The sequence below is a fragment of the Stereum hirsutum genome, assembly GCF_000264905.1.
Source record: "Stereum hirsutum FP-91666 SS1 unplaced genomic scaffold STEHIscaffold_18, whole genome shotgun sequence".
Taxonomy (NCBI): Eukaryota; Fungi; Basidiomycota; class Agaricomycetes; order Russulales; family Stereaceae; genus Stereum; species Stereum hirsutum.
The window spans coordinates 1,130,124-1,146,040 of record NW_006763148.1 but is presented as its reverse complement, the minus strand read 5'-3'; the positions used below and the strand labels follow the sequence as shown (position 1 = coordinate 1,146,040).

Sequence of the window (15,917 nt, the reverse complement as noted above, 5' to 3'; positions counted from 1 at the left end):
ATATTGGTCGAACTTGACTACGTTCTTGCTAGTAATAGCTTCCTGCCAGTACTAGTGACCCGACTTCAAACCAAACCCAAACACCACTCACTCGTTCATCCTATCGCTCAAATTCATTCGCGTCTTGTTCCCTCTTCCGTCCCGTGTCTGTTCGTGTATGTGGTGCGCCTTGCAACTCGATCGATCGGATACACGAGGGATGCTATTAACTACTTTGTTGTTGACCGTAAAATGTCAATGGGAAGGAAGTGTAGAGTATGTACGAGTACATGCGTGTGCGCGTACGACGCGATGCCCGAGATAGGTTGAAGAGCAGGTAAGATGCTGATGAGATGATCGTAAAAGAAAGACAGAGCACGGCAATAGAGAAAGAAAGGAAGAAAAGAAGAGAGAGGAAGGAGGAAGACTGAGACGATGAAAAGGAGAAAGATGGAAAGAAAAAGGAAGAAATTGACAACGGAACGGAAGAGGATGGGGGGTTCGGATCTGTGTGGAGACGTCTTCAAAGTACCGTGTGGAATGAAAGGATTCAAACCGGACCTAGGGACTAGCAAATGTCATGGTTGAAAAAAAGAAAGATTATAGATACACCGAGGGGACACATTGAACACATCTCACCGGCACGAAAAGAGCTCTTGTTGACCAAAAGAAGACCACGGAGACTGAGATGAAGAACGAAAAGTCATGGCAGTTGCGAAAATAATGGATTGAGGTGGAAATAGACTCTGATAGATAAAATGAGACTGCAGCCGTCCGTGCTGCGTAAGTTAAAGGTGCGCTTGCCCACGCACATGCCAAGCTCAACCTCACGCTCGCCCCTATGTCCTGTGTCGCACCACCATCGACGACAGTATATATCCGACGGAATGCACCCACAACTGCCCATACACATACGGGGTACAAGTACCGGCTTCTCCACGCCACCTGCGACCTGGCGTGTACCGTCGCACAGTCATTTCCCAGTGGGATGATCGTGGATTGATCGTGAATGAAGGGCTCCATCTATCTAAAGCTTTGCCGCTCAAAATTGCCCTGCGCTTGGACATCCGTCGATGATGATACCCTCAAGACGATGACGAGGGATCAAAAGAAGGTACCGCAGCTGTGTCAACGTCCATCGTGTGGCCCGATGTCGGTGATGCAACATAGGGTAGAGCCGGATTCAATGCTGATAGGGCGTCGGCAGCTTGATCGTGTTGTTGATCTTGAGACGGCGTTTGTAACTGCGCTTGTGAGTCGACGTTCACGCTCATGCTCATGCTAGAGATGGGAGAAGTGGAGCGGGAGAGAGGAGGACTGGTGGAGATGTCACTGCTCCCGGAAGATGTCATGCTGCTGGTCGAATACGCGCGCGAACGGGAGTGCGTGTGTGATTCCGAGGGTGATTGAGGTTCGGGTTGAGAGGGGTGAGAGCCGATGATGTAGAATCGGCCATTGCTGTGCGCGACGAGGTTATCGTAGTAGAGCTGAAGGATCTCTCGGGTGCACTGATTGATTTATTAAAAGAAGGGTATAAGATTAGTATTCGTCGTAACGTCATCCGATCGAACAATTAGAGTGTGGCCCAAAGCCCGAAACGACAATGTGACTCGATCTGATGAAGGCGGATATAGGTAGCCTGCGATATCGATTATGGATGACGACGACGGTGGAAACCACTCAAAAGACAAAGAGATGAACATGCACGGGACTTACCGTCAGACGCCAGTCTATAGCGATCAGGAATTCACGCTCAAGGCGGGTGAGCTCGATAGGCGAGATACCACCGATACGAGCGTAATGTGCATTGGTACAGAAAGCGTCGCAGAGAGTCTTGGACGACAGAGCGACGGCGGTGATGATGAATCGGTGGCAGGTGAGGGAGGAGATGGTGAAGTTGGGCAGACGGGCGCAGATCTGGTCTATGTAGTGCATCACGATGAGAATGCATGTCTTCTACAAGATCAAATAACGTCAGCGAAATATATAGAAACAGAGATGACAGGGATTGTACCTCGCAGTTGGTGTAACGGACGATGCGACGCAGGTAATCCAAGATACTGATTTGCGGCACCGCTGCAGAATGGAACCGGGTAACGCTCGAACTAGAGAAGAGGTGAGCGGATGTTAGGCGAATGACAGCGGTAATACTTACGGTGCTAGAGGTATTTGATCATTAATGGACGTCAAGCGTTCGAGCATAAGAGCTGTATGAGCAGGATCGTTAGCATGACAAAGGAGACTTCCAAGTATGGCTCCATACCGATGAGCTCCAAAAGGTGGTCTATGTCGCTGTCCTCGAAAGCGGGCGGCAGGCCAACCCCAGCTGGAGCTTCCATCCAGACATCGCACGAGTGTCTCCCGTGGGCGACAGATAGGGCTACTCGTCGGTGGCGACGTCGACGACGGCAGTTGAACAAGACTTCCGGTCCCCACCCACCGTTGCCCGTTTAGGCTGCCCTTCCTCGGCGTCATCAGCGCCATGCCGCCGGTGTGTTGACGCTTGCCGCGGGCCACCAGGCCCGGCCCCAGTCGTCCCCAGATTCTCCTTTTCTGAGCTGTGGCTGACAGCTATACAGTTTCGGGGCGGCCCTCGAACCTTATTTTGTGGCCGACCGCGCTGTTGTCGAGTATAGCGCTCACGCTCCGCCACCGAACCCACCGACGACCATGGCCCCCAAGATCGTGCGTATCGCTCTCCCTAGGTCGTCCTCTTGTCCGTACTCATCAATGTGACTGCTTAGGATCCCAACGAAATCAAAATCATCTACCTCCGGGCGACCGGTGGTGAGGTCGGTGCCTCCTCTGCTTTGGCACCTAAAATCGGTCCTCTTGGTCTGGTGCGTTCTTTCTCGATGATATTGGCCTATGCGGAGAGTTGAGTGCATCCTGTTTCGCTGGAATAGTCACCCAAGAAGGTCGGAGAAGATATCGCCAAGGCTACCACTGCATGGAAGGGTCTCCGTGTTACTGTCCAACTCACCATCCAAAACCGTCAAGCCCAGGTCTCCGTCGTCCCCTCCGCCTCTTCCCTCGTCATTAAGGCTCTCAAGGGTGAGTCTGCACCCGGCATGCTTGGTTTATATGTTGCTAAGCGAAACGCACAGAGCCCCCACGGGACCGCAAGAAGGAGAAGAACATCAAGCACACTGGCAATGTCTCCCTTGACGAAATCTTCGAGATCGCACGGACGATGAAGTCCAAGTCTCTCGCGAAGGACCTTGCCGGTGGTGTCAAGGAGATTCTCGGCACTGCCCAGTCTGTTGGCTGCACTGTTGACGGTCAACCCCCACACGATGTCATCGACGGTATCAACTCGGGGGATGTTGAGGTTCCGGATGAGTAGTCATTTTTCGCGCCATGTTGTTTTATTGTCTTTTTGATGCCATCACCATGAACCCACGGGCCCTTTTCGAAACACTCTATCTATGCTCTATGCCCCACAATCAGTACACGGTCTGCATTCAAGTCGTACACCTGGTGAGCACGGTCTCGATGTTCTAGTTCTCAGCTTGGTCCGTCGTGAGAGCTTCTAGCATCTCTGCGAACTTCTCGTCTGCACCGAATATCTTGCTGTAAACTTTGCTCAGCTCCGAGTCCCCAGCCTGCCTGATTGCCTCGTTCCTCGCTTTGCATTTCTCCTCCGACCCAAGGACTCGTGACTCGCCTCGTTCTCTGGCACCTTTCACCATCTCTGATGACACTGGAATCCGGATTCGCTCAAATTCGACGAATATTGCGGTCAGGCTCAAAGTGCTCGGTGGCGCACGATCAGTGTTATCGGCGTCGAGAAGGCGAATCAAAGTGGAGATGTCTTCGAACGCTTGGTTCGCACCTTGACCAAGGTGCTAATGTTAGGTGCAGACTCTTCGTTAGGCATGTTTCACTCCTTAAACTCGCGAGTACAACGTACGGGGCTAGTGGGATGAGCGGCATCGCCGAGCAGGACGACTCGGCCTCTATGCCATGTTTTGAGCTCAGGCCGATCGAAGAGGCCGTACTGGTTCAGGCTCAGTTTACTCCTGCATGACGGGGTAATGGTTACTGACAAACTCACCTTGACGAGCTTTTCCGTAGTCCGGATTAGTTCTCCCGCGCCATCGTTCCACTGTGCATACGAGCTGCTTTGAATTTTTTCCTGCGTTTCCTTGTCAGCGGCTTGCCAGGTCTCTTTCAATTCGGCCTCAGGGATAGTCAACCTGCAGATACCAAGTACGCTCGACCTTCAGTTGCTCAGGACTAGAAACAACAGCCATGCGGACCTACGCCCAAGACGTGTGTGTACTCGAGATTGGATATGCGATCAAGTGGGCTCCGAGGCCATAGAAGTTCGCCATCGTCGCTAATTTGGCGAGTGCTTGAGGTGTGGGCGATATCCCACCCGTCTACCGATGCCGACGGCCTGTCAGTGTCAAGCCTCGATGCGACACCATGGATGCCAAACACGACGCAACACACCTGTGACACCCCAGTGTAATCCGCGGCCTCCTTCCCGAACAACGCGATACGGACTCCGCTATGCAATCCATCACATCCAATAACCCAGCTTGCCTCATCACTCGTTCCATCCTCGAAGACGACCTTCACCTTCGCTTCCGCATCTTTACCCGTACCGGTCGAGTTCTCAAGCTGGACAACGTCAACCACCCTCTTGCCCCATTGAATCTCGACGCCTGCAGCCTCAGCACGTTCGAGGATATAGGCGTGAAATTTGCTTCGAGATACGGCGAGCATACCTAGGCCGTGGTCGAGATTGAGAAGCTTGGGAAGAAGGGAGGGTAAAGAGGAGGCGTGCAAGAGACCAGGAGACGCGTTTAAAGTCGAGAAGGAGGTCATTGTGGCGATGGGTTGTCCGGGAATATGTTGAACGAAGTCGGGTATCTCGGAGAGGATGCGCAGGCCATTAGGTTGAAGCCTGCGGTGCAAGAGTACGTAAGAGACAGGGATAGGATGGAGGACAATCAGTCAACGACGTACACGAGGCTGAGACCCGCGTCTGTGCGCTCTTTCGAACGCTCGTAAACGATGGGCTCGTATCCTCGAGCCTTGAGAAGCATAGCGAGCACAGGCCCGGCGATCCCTGCGCCTGCGATAATTATCTTTGTGCTGCCGGAGGACATTGCGGGACTGCTTGTGCAATAGGGGTAAAATGAGAGGGTGGTTTGTGGTCTAGGTCAATACGAGCAAGTCGGTTCTTTATGTGATCGGCCAGCGCTACACCTTACAGTCAGTGTTCTGCATCGGTCGTCCGGTAGAGGTTACACCTTACTACCAGTGTTGCATGCGTCCACAAGGATCCGAGCGCGAGTCATCCCAGTCATTCCTTAGTTCAAACACACTGTCGGAGAGACGAGCCATCTGCGGGAGAATGGAATGCTTGAGGGAGTCAGGCTAGGCGTCTCTAGTGCAGGCGTTCGATGGGTCGAAGAGTCAAAAGTGGTCAGGCGGCACCGTGGTGTATCGTGGGTGATGTCCGTGCGGCTTTTACGTAATTGCGGCAAGGGGGTGGTGGCCTCGGTAAAGAATGCGACCTGCTTCAAGCTTGTGAAGATGAGGATTCAACAGAGAACAGAGCTCTGCAGTGACATATCCAAGCACTCACAACCCGCCGAACAGCAGACGCGATACGAGCCAGCTGACGCAAGTATGACTAGGTAGTATGCGCTCTAGTATTCGGATGGCATGGACATGTGCAGGACGGATCTGTATATGAATGGTTGCAGAAAGCTCGGACACAAACACGAAGTAATGGATGTTGTGGGAAGAGACGTTGGAAGGCGGACAGTGAAAAGGAGGCAATCATATATGAGAAGTTGGGACGCGATTATTGGCGTGTAATGGTCGTTCGAAGACCGAAGTATTGAGGGTTAAGAGGTGAGTGGTGATGGGGTGTTATAATCCAGAACGAAAAGGTACAGAGATTGGGCTTTGGACTGTTGCAGCATGCAGCAGGCGGCTCAAGGTGCGAGTTGACACACTTCGAGCCTGGCGCCCTACTGAGGGGCGCTGAGCGTATGTTATTGAGCGGAAGGGAAACGGACAGTCCTCGCAGACGTGGGCAGCGTGGGCTTGGACGCATTGCTTTCGACAGCATGCCCTTCGTTGTCCTGTGATTTCCCCCCCTAAGATGAGCTTTAGACTGTATACGGAGGAAAAATGATCGATAATAACGCACGACGTCAGTGAGCGGTGGAGGTCTCTTCACGATTCTTGCCTGCTTCGGCGAGGCTAGCATGCTTGCTTCTCCGAATTCCGGCCCAACGAATGTTCCTTCGTTGATAGCCTCTCTTCTCTCTCTTTCAACCCCGTCAGGAGAGACGGTCCTTGGACACTCCTCACTCTCCGATTTGGCATGGCCGCCATCACTCTCCTTTCCGGCTCTCGCCGGATTCATGCCCACGATATCTGCTTCCTGGATGAGAGAGACCCCCGCTCGCATATCTCCCGAAATTTGTTGAGTTTCAGAAATTGGTATGACACGACCACCTTCCACGTCATCGAAGGTGGTAGTGTTCGGGCTGGCAGTCCCAGGGCGGCGGGCCCAGAGGAGCCAGTCAGGGACAGCACCATCGCTCCCACGGGAGGTAAAGGTCTGAGAAAGGGAAATGGTGCGGGAGTGAACCTTGCGACCAAACGAGAGGAAGGGAACGGAGAAACCATCTGTTCGGTTCAAAGATAAACCCATATTCAGTATACGCATAAAATGAGAAGATCTTGAATCGGCTTACGAATGATGATTGAGCCTAGGACGACGAATGCAACCATGGGCTGCAGAACGGCTGCGAGCAATTGCTGTTGATTTTGGGGAGGAGACTGAGGCGTCTCAAGCTCAGTCAAAGCTAAGGTAGAGATGAATATTGCTCCAACCCCCATCTGTACGAGCATATAGACATTAGTGTAAAGCCCACCAAAGCGCAGTACTAGTCAACTCACAGGACCTAACGTATTGTCGCGAAGTTAAATGTTCTGTTACGAAGCAAAGGGCATGCGGTCAACACTCACCAAAGTGTCCTGAAAATAAGGCCTCTCTCCAGTTTCTTATTTCGGGGACCCATCGGTATAACAACAGTAGCGCCGGAATCCTGCGTAAGGTGAGAATGACCAGGAATAGGACGAGGAGGCGCCACGGCTGCAGACCCAGGTCCGTCGCATTAAACTGTTCAAAGGGGAGCCATGCTCCGATATATATGAAAGCTGCGCAGTTGAGGACAAGGTCGATTATGGAAGAGAATAGCTCGTCCTCGACTTGCGTGTTGAAATGACCGTCCCAGGAAACAGCACTGCCTGAAACAGCGACATGATCGGTCGAGAATCGACTTATAATGAGACTGAGATAAACGTACCGGCTGCAAAAGCGGCAAGGAGATCGTCACTTCCAATGGTCTTGGTAACGCCAATGGTGAAGATTGCGAGCGATAGGTATTGTGCGACGTATGATTCTTGATCAATGAAACCCCTCTTGTGGGAAAATTTCATCAGGTGAGAAAACATGACACCTTCGAGAAACATTGTTAGTCAAAGGAATCGTTTCAAAAAGAGGACGCTTACCCAGAACTGAACCGAGAACGACCCCAAGGATGACTTGATCTAAGACCATGAATGAGTCGCAGCCGAGTTGAGAGCAATGAACAAATCTGAGACGTACATAGCCATCCTATGAGAAACCATTTGCCAACCGCAACAGCCCGTGATGCTTCTGTAGTGAGATAAATAGAGATGCTAAGAAAAGGATACGCCAGCCCGTCATTAGCCGCTGATTCGGCAGCCAAAAGACGGCGAAGGTTCACAGGAACGTGTTTTATAGCAAACTTTCCGCCTGTATGATGTTGAGACATTGACAATCACAAGAGAGAACAGCTTAACTAACCAATAATGGCGGCAGAAATGATAGGGTCGGTTGGCGTCTACCCAAGGTATTAGTATACGATGGATGATACATAGATGATACAAGGACATACCAGACAGGCGGATATCGCAAGGCAAGAGATGTAGTCAAGGCGAGGGAACAACAGAAACATGAACGCTGTTACGGCGCCTGATCAGATACTAGTGCTGTGACACTCATAACAGGTCCGTACCCGCAGTCACCACCCATCCAAGTGCCTAGACAAATGTTAGTCAGATTGATGCTGAGTTCTGTGTGATCTATGGAGAAGAAAACTGACCATAGTAGGCACAACCACTATAAGTAGACTCTTCGCGTGCTGGTACATGTAGGACTGTGGCAATTCTACACCGATGGCGAATAGACCGACGGCAAGAACAACTCGCATTACTTCAAGTGTAATGGCGTCGCTGTCATCCGACCACGAGCGAGGGTCGAATACATTGGCGCAATGCGGTCCCATTAACACACCCAACCCAGTACCCAGGACGACTTCATTGATGTAGAGCTGCAGATGATACGTTTGTGATCGCCGGAAAACTTAGCAAATCATTGGAGCCACACCTTCTCCTTCACAAGCAGTGATATCATACTGAACTGTACGAGCAATCAGCAAAGGTTGTTAGTTTGTTCGGTTCAAAGTGCGCACCGCTACCACAAAACCCCCTACTATAATGTACGCCCATCCGGGCGCAGACACCTAAATAACGACGAGTGGGTGAACCGTAGAAAACGTCTCAATGATTCACGAACTTCTAACACATTTATACTCATGAATCCTGTAGCTTGGGTAGCAGATTGTATCGATGCTCTTGCTGGCCGTAGGAGAAGGGGTACAAGATAGGATATACCCTGGCGGTATGCCTTGGACTAGCTGGAGATGAGGAAGTGCCTACAAGGCAAGCGGTAAGGAAGAAGAGAGTTGATTTCTCAATCCCGCACTCGAAGTACCTTACTTGAACTCTTTACGTCAGCTTAGGTTATGTAAGAGTTGTGATCGCGCCACACTGGCCAACCGTACAATTTTTTGCCCTTACTTGTATGCCGCTATCACCACTGTCAGAGACAGCTACTCGTCTACCTACATGATTAAGAACTTGCGGCTAGAGGCTATGATTGCTTGGATGTTCCCGTGTACTCAGGATAGGAAGCCACTGTCTCTAGCGTCGTACGAGGGAATTTTCCTCGATCCATAAATTCCCTCGTCCCTCCGACGTCCTGAACTTGATTCTCCTCGACGCCTGTGAAGCTTTGAAGATTAACTGCGCCAATATACAACATGCAGCAAAAGTACAGCTTGTTCCGAGGCCAATGTATACGACTCCGGAGCAGAGTAAAATCAAATCAAAAGTCCAAGGTTATCTTCCCGGCGCCTTTCATGAAATCGTCCGTCTACGCCGGTTCCTTCTCAGACCGGTTACTGCTCTGTCTCTTGGGTCGACAGTAGTGCAAGCAAATCTGTCTTTGAGTATCGATGCTGATGTTGGGTTACCAGACTAGTTCCTTCTTACCCTTCGACATTATTTCTTCTTGCTTGTTTGATCCTGTGGAGCTTGACCAACCTTTTTCAAGCTTCTACTGCCAGAATCGAGTGGTTCTTGAGGGTTGGCCTGGCGGCGGGTACTTGACCGTGTTTTTCGATCCGACTTCACAGGGAAGGGCTTCGTCTTTGTGGTGGCTTTACTCTCCGGATAGGGTGCAGGCTTCGAATTCTCCTCCGTCGCAAGATTCTCCTTGGCCCGTTCGTCCTCTTCCACTGCTACCTCTGGTGTTCGTTTCCTCTCTTTGTCCGTGTCGATGATGGCCTCATGGGTGATTGTTTCTGCAATGCGACCAAGAGAATAAGGGTGGACCACAGCTTTGGGAGAACTTTCTTTCGTTTCGTTTGTATTTTCTGATGCTTTTGGGCCAAGATCACTCGATTTCACTTCCTTCGTCTTCTTCCTCCGTCTGTCGACGAGAGGTTTGTCGATATTACTCCCTGGGAGAGGAGTAGATGCACTCGTCTTGCCGGACGAGACATCTGTCTTCTCGTCGGTGGAGGATGGCGGTAGTTTTGCGATTCGGCGAGATTTACGTGAGGGCTGGACAGGCTCAGTGGGAGACTTCTTTCGTTTAGGTCGTGCAGGGTCTGCGATCGCTGACGGTATCGATCATCGCATTCTTTGAGTCAGTATACCTCAGTCTTGTCTGGCAATTGTTCGTACTCACCACTTTCTTCCGTTTTCAGTACTGTAGCAATCCGATGAGAGTCACCAAAGTACCGCGTACAACCGGCACGTTCGTCTGCGCTCTTTCGATCAGCGAGATAGTATATGTGGTCTGTGTGGTCCTGACACTCACCTCGTGTCTCCATATTGTCTAACTTGCGTTTATATTTGGCCGGAGCTGCCCAAAGCTTGTCGTCTGTGGGGGAGAGCTCAATCATCACGCATACCGGAGGAGTTGAAATCCATCAAATGTGTTCCTACCTTCAAGCCCCTCTTCAAGGTTCTTCCTTCCCTCAGACGCCCGATTGAGGAGCTGCGCTGTAGAAGGTATATTGACTGTTCCTGAATTTTCGCAACTACCTTGCTCGTCTGCTTGGCTCGTCAGTGACACTGGGATAATACCGGCATCTTCAGGACGGAAGGAGAACTTACAGTGAGTGTTATTCTTTTTTGTAGGTCTGATCGTGTCTTCCGTTGTATTCACTTTGTTCATCAGCTCTACACACGAGAAATATTGTTGAGAAGAGTGACGTTGATTACTCTCGCAGTGTCGTGAGCCTCCGGCTTTAGCATGTCGCACAGCACAACCACGAGCATCAACGTTATAAGACGGAGGTGTGTGTCACAGCACGCAAAACACACCTGTATCATGTTTATCTGTGGCGGCAGGACGCATGGCGAGAGCGATAATCCAATGAAGTATTTCAGAGATGAGATAGACACACAGTAATAGTTGGGGAAAGGTCGGAAGTGTGAGTGACTGAAAGTGGCACTGCAGTACAGACTTTATATCCAATCGTGACACAATCTGTGTCTGCCTCGTGCACGCGTCTTTGTGAAGTCTTTCTTTGTTCTCTCTCCTCTCTCTCGCATGGATATCACGATCATTGCTAGCATTATCATTACGGTTCTGATGTCAAAGGATCATGATGCTTCAACCGAACGCACGAAAGCGTTATGTCACTACCATGTACCCCATATTACTATTGGAGGCTCGGAGTAAATCCTTGTCCGCTTTCTTACATGCATAAAGCTTTCTTCATAGACAACATAAGCGCAGTCTTCCATCCTAAAAACTTCTTTTTATGTATGTTGTCTGAAAGAAAGAAAATCATTCTTTGAAGGCTTGGACTGGTTTTATCAGCGCCACCGCCACAACGCGAATTCACAAACCGTGAGTGAGAAATTTCACGTGCACCATTATTTTCCGTTTACGGATTGTGATTGGCTAGCTCCAGCTGCTTGGTCTTCGACCATCTCATACCCACAAGCAAGTCAGATACAACGACTGTTCCATCATGGTATCCTTTCAGTAAGTCATTCTTGCTTTCATCTGGCTCACCAATCGTCTAACGAGTTTTGGCAGATGCGATGGTTTGTTTTTCACATTGCTTGCACTTCGATTCACCAGCCCACATCCCGCATGCTCACACGAATCTTTCCTGTCTTCAGGTTGCTCCGATGTCGTCAAAAAGCCAAAACTTGACCAACACAGATCTCGTTGCCACTCCTCATTTACATGCATCGACTGTAGTACCACGTTCGAAGGTCCTGCACAATACAAAGGCCATACTTCCTGCATAAGCGAAGCCGAGAAATACCAAAAGTCTTTGTATAAGGGACCCCGAACCGTATGACGCTCCGACTCTCCTACCATAGCTGATCCCTGACACGAGCGCAAACGCACTTTGTAGGGTAACCGTGACGGTCGAAGCGGTCCGAATGGTCGTCCAAAAGGCAACCCCAACGAGGACACTACGTCCAACGAAGTATCAGCTGCTGTCGATGGAGGAGCAGAACCCGTCGAAAATAATACCAAAGGGCCTGGTAAGCACCCGAGCATTCATCCTTCTCGAGAGCAAGCAATTGCACAGTCCGCACCATCTGGATACGGACGAGGCGGTGGTGGATACGCCCCGAATGGTCGCGATCACGGCCGTGGTGCAGGCCGTGGGGGAGGAGGGTATGGATATGTCAGGACCTCTGCAACAGGTGCTAACGACACACCCCTTGGGACGCCTACACGTATGTCTCCCGCGACTTTCACACCGCCAGAGCCTGTATCCGCACCTGCGCCCGTTGAGCCCACGAAGACTGAGGTGAACGGTACGGGAAAGGAGAAGAATTCCAAGAGGAAGAGTGAGGCAGTTGTAACGGTGAGTTTGTCTGTGTGATCTCCTCTCTCTTGGCATAAACTGATGGCTTAATTGCTTTGCGGTACTCAGAACGGTGACGAACCGCAGAAAAAGAAATCCAAGACTTTGAGACCGGATCATGCTCCCGCAGAGTCCTCATCTGGATCATTATCCACTGCCCCTGCTGCCGAAGTCGCCAACGGCACGTCAAAGAAATCGAAGAAGAAGTCGAAGGTGTCGGAGGCCGAGCAGGAGGATGTTTTGGTGTCCGCTGCGACCGGGGTGGAAGAGGCGAAGACTAAGAAGTCGAAGAAGGATAGGAAGGCGACGGAGGGCGATCCGGAGATCCAGGCTACACCAGTTGAAGCTGCAGTGGAGGAGATTGGAGACGGTACAAAGAGTAAGAAGGAGAAGAAGAAAAAAGATAAAAAGGTAAAAGAGGCAACGGATGAAGGCGCAGCAGGAGATGATAAATCGGAGAAGAAAAAGCGGAAGCGGGACGGAGAGAAAACGGCGGAGACCACAGAGGAGAAGGAGAAACGGAAGAAGGAGAAAAGGGAGAAAAAGAGGAGATCTTCTGCTACAACGGAGGCATGATCTGGAACTTCTCCAATCCTTTCCTCTTTGTTTTCTCCGTGATTGTTCATGTTCCTCGCTGTCTTGGATGTTTCTCGAGCTCTTCCAGTGCTTTCTATGATTGTTTTGCCTGTGATATGTATCAGCAAATCTTGATGTATGGGCTCAATGTCTATCTTTGCAAACACTTGCCAGGAACTACTGAATGTTGCGACTCCCGGTATGAGCATACGGCAGAGACTCAGAGACTCAGAGGATAGAATTGGTCGGCCAGACGTTGTGTGGCGTGCGCCACAATGGGGTGAGGACGCGTCTTTCCCACGCTGACATACCGCACAAACTTTGGCTGCAATTCAGTCCGACGCGAGTCTGCTCCATACCTTCATCTGCACCATGTCTTCTTCAATAGAGCTCATCAACCCAAAGGCGGAGAGCGTTCGACGTGCCGCTGCACTTCAGGTATGTACCTCCGCTTGAACTACACTAGAAATGTGATCTTGATCGTCTTCCTCGTAGGTCAATACGACCGGTGCAATGGGTCTAGCCAATGTCGTGAAAGGCAACCTAGGTGCGCAAATAGTACTCATTTCACCATCGTCTGAATGTATGAACGCATTATAATTTGCAGGCCCAAGGGGAACTCTTAAAATGCTCGTCGATGGAGCTGGTCAGATCAAAATGACAAAAGACGGCAAGGTCCTACTCTCGGAGATGCAGATTCAAAATCCTACGGCGGCGATGATCGCACGGACTGCTGTCGCGCAGGACGACCAGGTCGGAGACGGCACAACGAGTGTGGTTCTACTGGTCGGTGAGCTGCTCAAGCAGGCAGATCGATTCATTTCGGAGGGAGTGCATCCGAGTGTCATCGCCGAGGGTTTCGACATTGCGAAGAAGGAGTCATTAGCTGTGCGTATTCTTCCTCTTATATATTCTTGGAATGTGGTGTTGGGTCCTAAGGCTTGAGGTGGCGCGTAGTTCCTGGACAAGTTCAAGCAGCCCATGGAGCTCGATCGTGCAACTCTCGTGAACCTCGCTTACACCTCTCTCGCCACAAAACTCAATACTGGATTGGCAAAACAACTGGCCGCCTCTGTTGTTGATGCTGTTCTCGCCATTCGCCCTCCACCTCCGGCCGCAGGTACGTCATCCTGGTGAAACGCTACTTACAGGCTTTTTTTATATGACATCGTGCGGAATTCGTAGACGCGAAAGATCAATACAGGGATCGAATCGATCTTCATATGGTGGAGATCATGAAGATGCAGCACAGAACTGCTTCGGAAACTCAGCTCGTACGCGGCTTGGTGCTGGATCACGGCCCAAGACATCCCGATATGCCTCGCCGAGTTGAGAACGCTTTCATCCTGACGCTCAATGTCAGTTTGGAATATGAGAAAACGTATGTTCATTTTGTATCTATATTTCTTTGGATTTTCTCCCGAAAGCCCGCTGACGATCACGTTGATACCGCCGATCAAGTGAGGTCAACTCCGGTTTCTTCTATTCTTCTGCTGAGCAGCGCGAGAAGCTCGTCGAGTCGGAACGCAAATTCACGGACGAGAAGGTCAAAAAGATCGTTGAGCTCAAGAACCTTGTTTGTGACCAGGCGGTTGATTCGAAGGAGAAGAGAAAGAATTTCGTTGTTATCAACCAAAAGGGCATTGACCCCCTTTCTCTTGATATTTTGGCAAAGAACGGGATTATGGCTTTACGCAGAGCAAAACGGAGGAACATGGAGCGGTGCGTACTTTCCATATCGTTCCTCAGGGGCAATGGTTCTTACAAACACCTTAGATTGCAGCTTATCTGCGGCGGTATAGCCCAAAACTCCGTCGAGGAACTTACACCAGATGCTCTCGGCTGGGCAGGCCTTGTCTATGAACATACCCTCGGCGAAGAGAAATATACGTTCGTAGACGAAGTTCGTGACCCCAAATCCGTCACACTTCTTATCAAGGGCCCCAACGGACACACCATCCAGCAAATCCAGGATGCCCTCCGCGACGGTCTCAGGGCAGTCAAAAATGGGTTAGAGGACGAGGCGCTGGTACCGGGTGCCGGTGCTTTTGAAGTGGCCTGTTCGGTTGACTTGGTGCAAAATGCCAAAAAGAGCGCGAAGGGCAGATCGAAGATGGGCGTACAGGCGTTTGCGGATGCGTTGTTGATCATCCCAAAGACTCTCGCTCAGAACGGAGGGTTCGATGTGCAAGATGTGGTTGTCGCTCTTCAGGTTTGTGCCTTCATTCGCGACCCAATCATGCTCAAACAAAAACTTATTTCTTTTCTACGACGTGCAGGATGAAGCGACCGAAGGCAACGTTGTGGGCCTGGACTTGCAGTCCGGTGAGCCCTTTGACCCGACTGTGGAGGGAATATGGGACAATTACCGGGTCAAGAGACAGATGCTCCATTCCTGGTACGTCTCTCCAAATATCCTCACCTATCCCAGTATATTGACTGACCACTCATTGCTTTTGCCCCCAGCTCGGTCATTGCTGTCAATCTTCTTTCGACAGACGAGATCCTGAGGGCAGGTAGGAGCTCGTTGAAGCCTGAGGGGCAGCAATAGATTAGTCCTTTTCGATGTGTGACGGTCAAGGGCTAATGTACGGTGATCGAAGTGGCGCGGTATGTACGGTAGAAGGCGTGCGCAATGGAATCTGCTAGAAGTTCAATCATGATACTCGCACCAGCCGTCTCAGATGTTGTTTGGCCATTCCCGCTCTTAGAGGATGTCCTTATATCAAAAACCTTCTCCTCCAGAGACACGCAGTTTGACTGAGCGCCACACTGGTGTGGCCCATGCATGACGCATGTAACTTTCCTTCCGACGTCGGAAACGCCGAGACACGACAAATAATCCTCGCTCGCCCGGTCGAAATCCCGTCTACGTGCTCTGCCTTTGGAAGACCATGAGGCGCATGGAGCGGGGTGGGTTCAGGCGCGAGCCTACTTGTTCTGGTCTTTCTGGCGACACTGTGACCAAAGAGAGCTCCCCAATTTCACTCGACATTAACTCCTTGTAGACCCCAGAGTCCACCATACCCTGTGCTGAGGCTCACAAACGTTATATACCACAAAAGCTGTAGAATTGTCCGTAGTAATGTTGACTTGTCCGTGGAAATTATA

At 50.8% G+C, this 15,917-nt stretch overlaps 6 protein-coding genes across 6 annotated transcripts; 3 read left to right on the top strand and 3 right to left on the bottom strand.

The window, feature by feature from the left end:
• Positions 1-201: 201 nt before the first annotated feature.
• Positions 202-2,407, bottom strand: STEHIDRAFT_104676 (cyclin-domain-containing protein). The gene is made up of 5 exons (XM_007309846.1): positions 2,243-2,407; positions 2,135-2,186; positions 1,994-2,084; positions 1,696-1,935; positions 202-1,487 (listed from the first exon to the last, which is right to left on the bottom strand). Exons 1-5 carry the CDS (start codon positions 2,316-2,318, stop codon positions 1,065-1,067), a joined length of 882 nt encoding a protein of 293 aa, XP_007309908.1. The 5' UTR covers positions 2,319-2,407; the 3' UTR covers positions 202-1,064.
• Positions 2,408-2,649: 242 nt separating this feature from the next.
• STEHIDRAFT_162239 (uncharacterized protein) lies at positions 2,650-3,325 on the top strand (the record flags this gene model as incomplete). The annotated part of the gene is made up of 4 exons (XM_007309845.1): positions 2,650-2,664; positions 2,724-2,819; positions 2,886-3,033; positions 3,087-3,325. The coding sequence occupies 4 exons, from the start codon at positions 2,650-2,652 to the stop codon at positions 3,323-3,325; spliced, it is 498 nt and encodes a 165-aa protein (XP_007309907.1).
• Positions 3,326-3,479: 154 nt separating this feature from the next.
• Positions 3,480-5,396, bottom strand: STEHIDRAFT_172236 (FAD/NAD-P-binding domain-containing protein; the record flags this gene model as incomplete). Its single annotated transcript, XM_007309844.1, has 7 exons — positions 5,249-5,396; positions 4,957-5,193; positions 4,438-4,894; positions 4,246-4,364; positions 4,037-4,178; positions 3,893-3,979; positions 3,480-3,827 (listed from the first exon to the last, which is right to left on the bottom strand). The coding sequence occupies exons 2-7, from the start codon at positions 5,097-5,099 to the stop codon at positions 3,480-3,482; spliced, it is 1,296 nt and encodes a 431-aa protein (XP_007309906.1). The 5' UTR covers positions 5,100-5,193; positions 5,249-5,396.
• Positions 5,397-5,996: 600 nt separating this feature from the next.
• Positions 5,997-8,455, bottom strand: STEHIDRAFT_134870 (uncharacterized protein; the record flags this gene model as incomplete). The annotated part of the gene is made up of 13 exons (XM_007309843.1): positions 5,997-6,086; positions 6,155-6,639; positions 6,708-6,852; positions 6,913-6,917; positions 6,982-7,263; positions 7,323-7,475; positions 7,528-7,566; positions 7,625-7,795; positions 7,847-7,883; positions 7,938-8,002; positions 8,058-8,082; positions 8,145-8,372; positions 8,429-8,455. The coding sequence occupies 13 exons, from the start codon at positions 8,453-8,455 to the stop codon at positions 5,997-5,999; spliced, it is 1,752 nt and encodes a 583-aa protein (XP_007309905.1).
• A 2,917-nt stretch (positions 8,456-11,372) lies between these two features.
• STEHIDRAFT_172235 (uncharacterized protein) lies at positions 11,373-12,967 on the top strand (the record flags this gene model as incomplete). The annotated part of the gene is made up of 5 exons (XM_007309842.1): positions 11,373-11,386; positions 11,441-11,448; positions 11,527-11,705; positions 11,769-12,230; positions 12,300-12,967. The coding sequence occupies 5 exons, from the start codon at positions 11,373-11,375 to the stop codon at positions 12,804-12,806; spliced, it is 1,170 nt and encodes a 389-aa protein (XP_007309904.1). The 3' UTR covers positions 12,807-12,967.
• A 199-nt stretch (positions 12,968-13,166) lies between these two features.
• Positions 13,167-15,537, top strand: STEHIDRAFT_125512 (T-complex protein 1 zeta subunit). Its single transcript, XM_007309841.1, has 9 exons — positions 13,167-13,244; positions 13,302-13,353; positions 13,414-13,694; positions 13,764-13,926; positions 13,992-14,187; positions 14,268-14,528; positions 14,583-15,018; positions 15,086-15,204; positions 15,273-15,537. The coding sequence occupies exons 1-9, from the start codon at positions 13,179-13,181 to the stop codon at positions 15,355-15,357; spliced, it is 1,659 nt and encodes a 552-aa protein (XP_007309903.1). The 5' UTR covers positions 13,167-13,178; the 3' UTR covers positions 15,358-15,537.
• The last annotated feature ends 380 nt before the right edge of the window (positions 15,538-15,917 follow it).

What these genes read in the sequence shown, in the direction of transcription:
- STEHIDRAFT_104676 (XM_007309846.1), bottom strand. Translation starts at nt 2,318, where the DNA reads ATGGAAGCTCCAGCTGGGGTTGGCCTGCCGCCCGCTTTCGAGGACAGC. An exon ending in CCACCTTTTGGAGCTCATCG is followed by an intron (nt 2,187 to 2,242) that starts GTATGGAGCCAT and finishes CTGCTCATACAG; the next exon opens with CTCTTATGCTCGAACGCTTG. An exon ending in CTATAGACTGGCGTCTGACG is followed by an intron (nt 1,488 to 1,695) that starts GTAAGTCCCGTG and finishes TAAATCAATCAG; the next exon opens with TGCACCCGAGAGATCCTTCA.
- STEHIDRAFT_125512 (XM_007309841.1), top strand. Translation starts at nt 13,179, where the DNA reads ATGTCTTCTTCAATAGAGCTCATCAACCCAAAGGCGGAGAGCGTTCGA. An exon ending in TGTCGTGAAAGGCAACCTAG is followed by an intron (nt 13,354 to 13,413) that starts GTGCGCAAATAG and finishes TATAATTTGCAG; the next exon opens with GCCCAAGGGGAACTCTTAAA. An exon ending in CGAAGAAGGAGTCATTAGCT is followed by an intron (nt 13,695 to 13,763) that starts GTGCGTATTCTT and finishes GGTGGCGCGTAG; the next exon opens with TTCCTGGACAAGTTCAAGCA.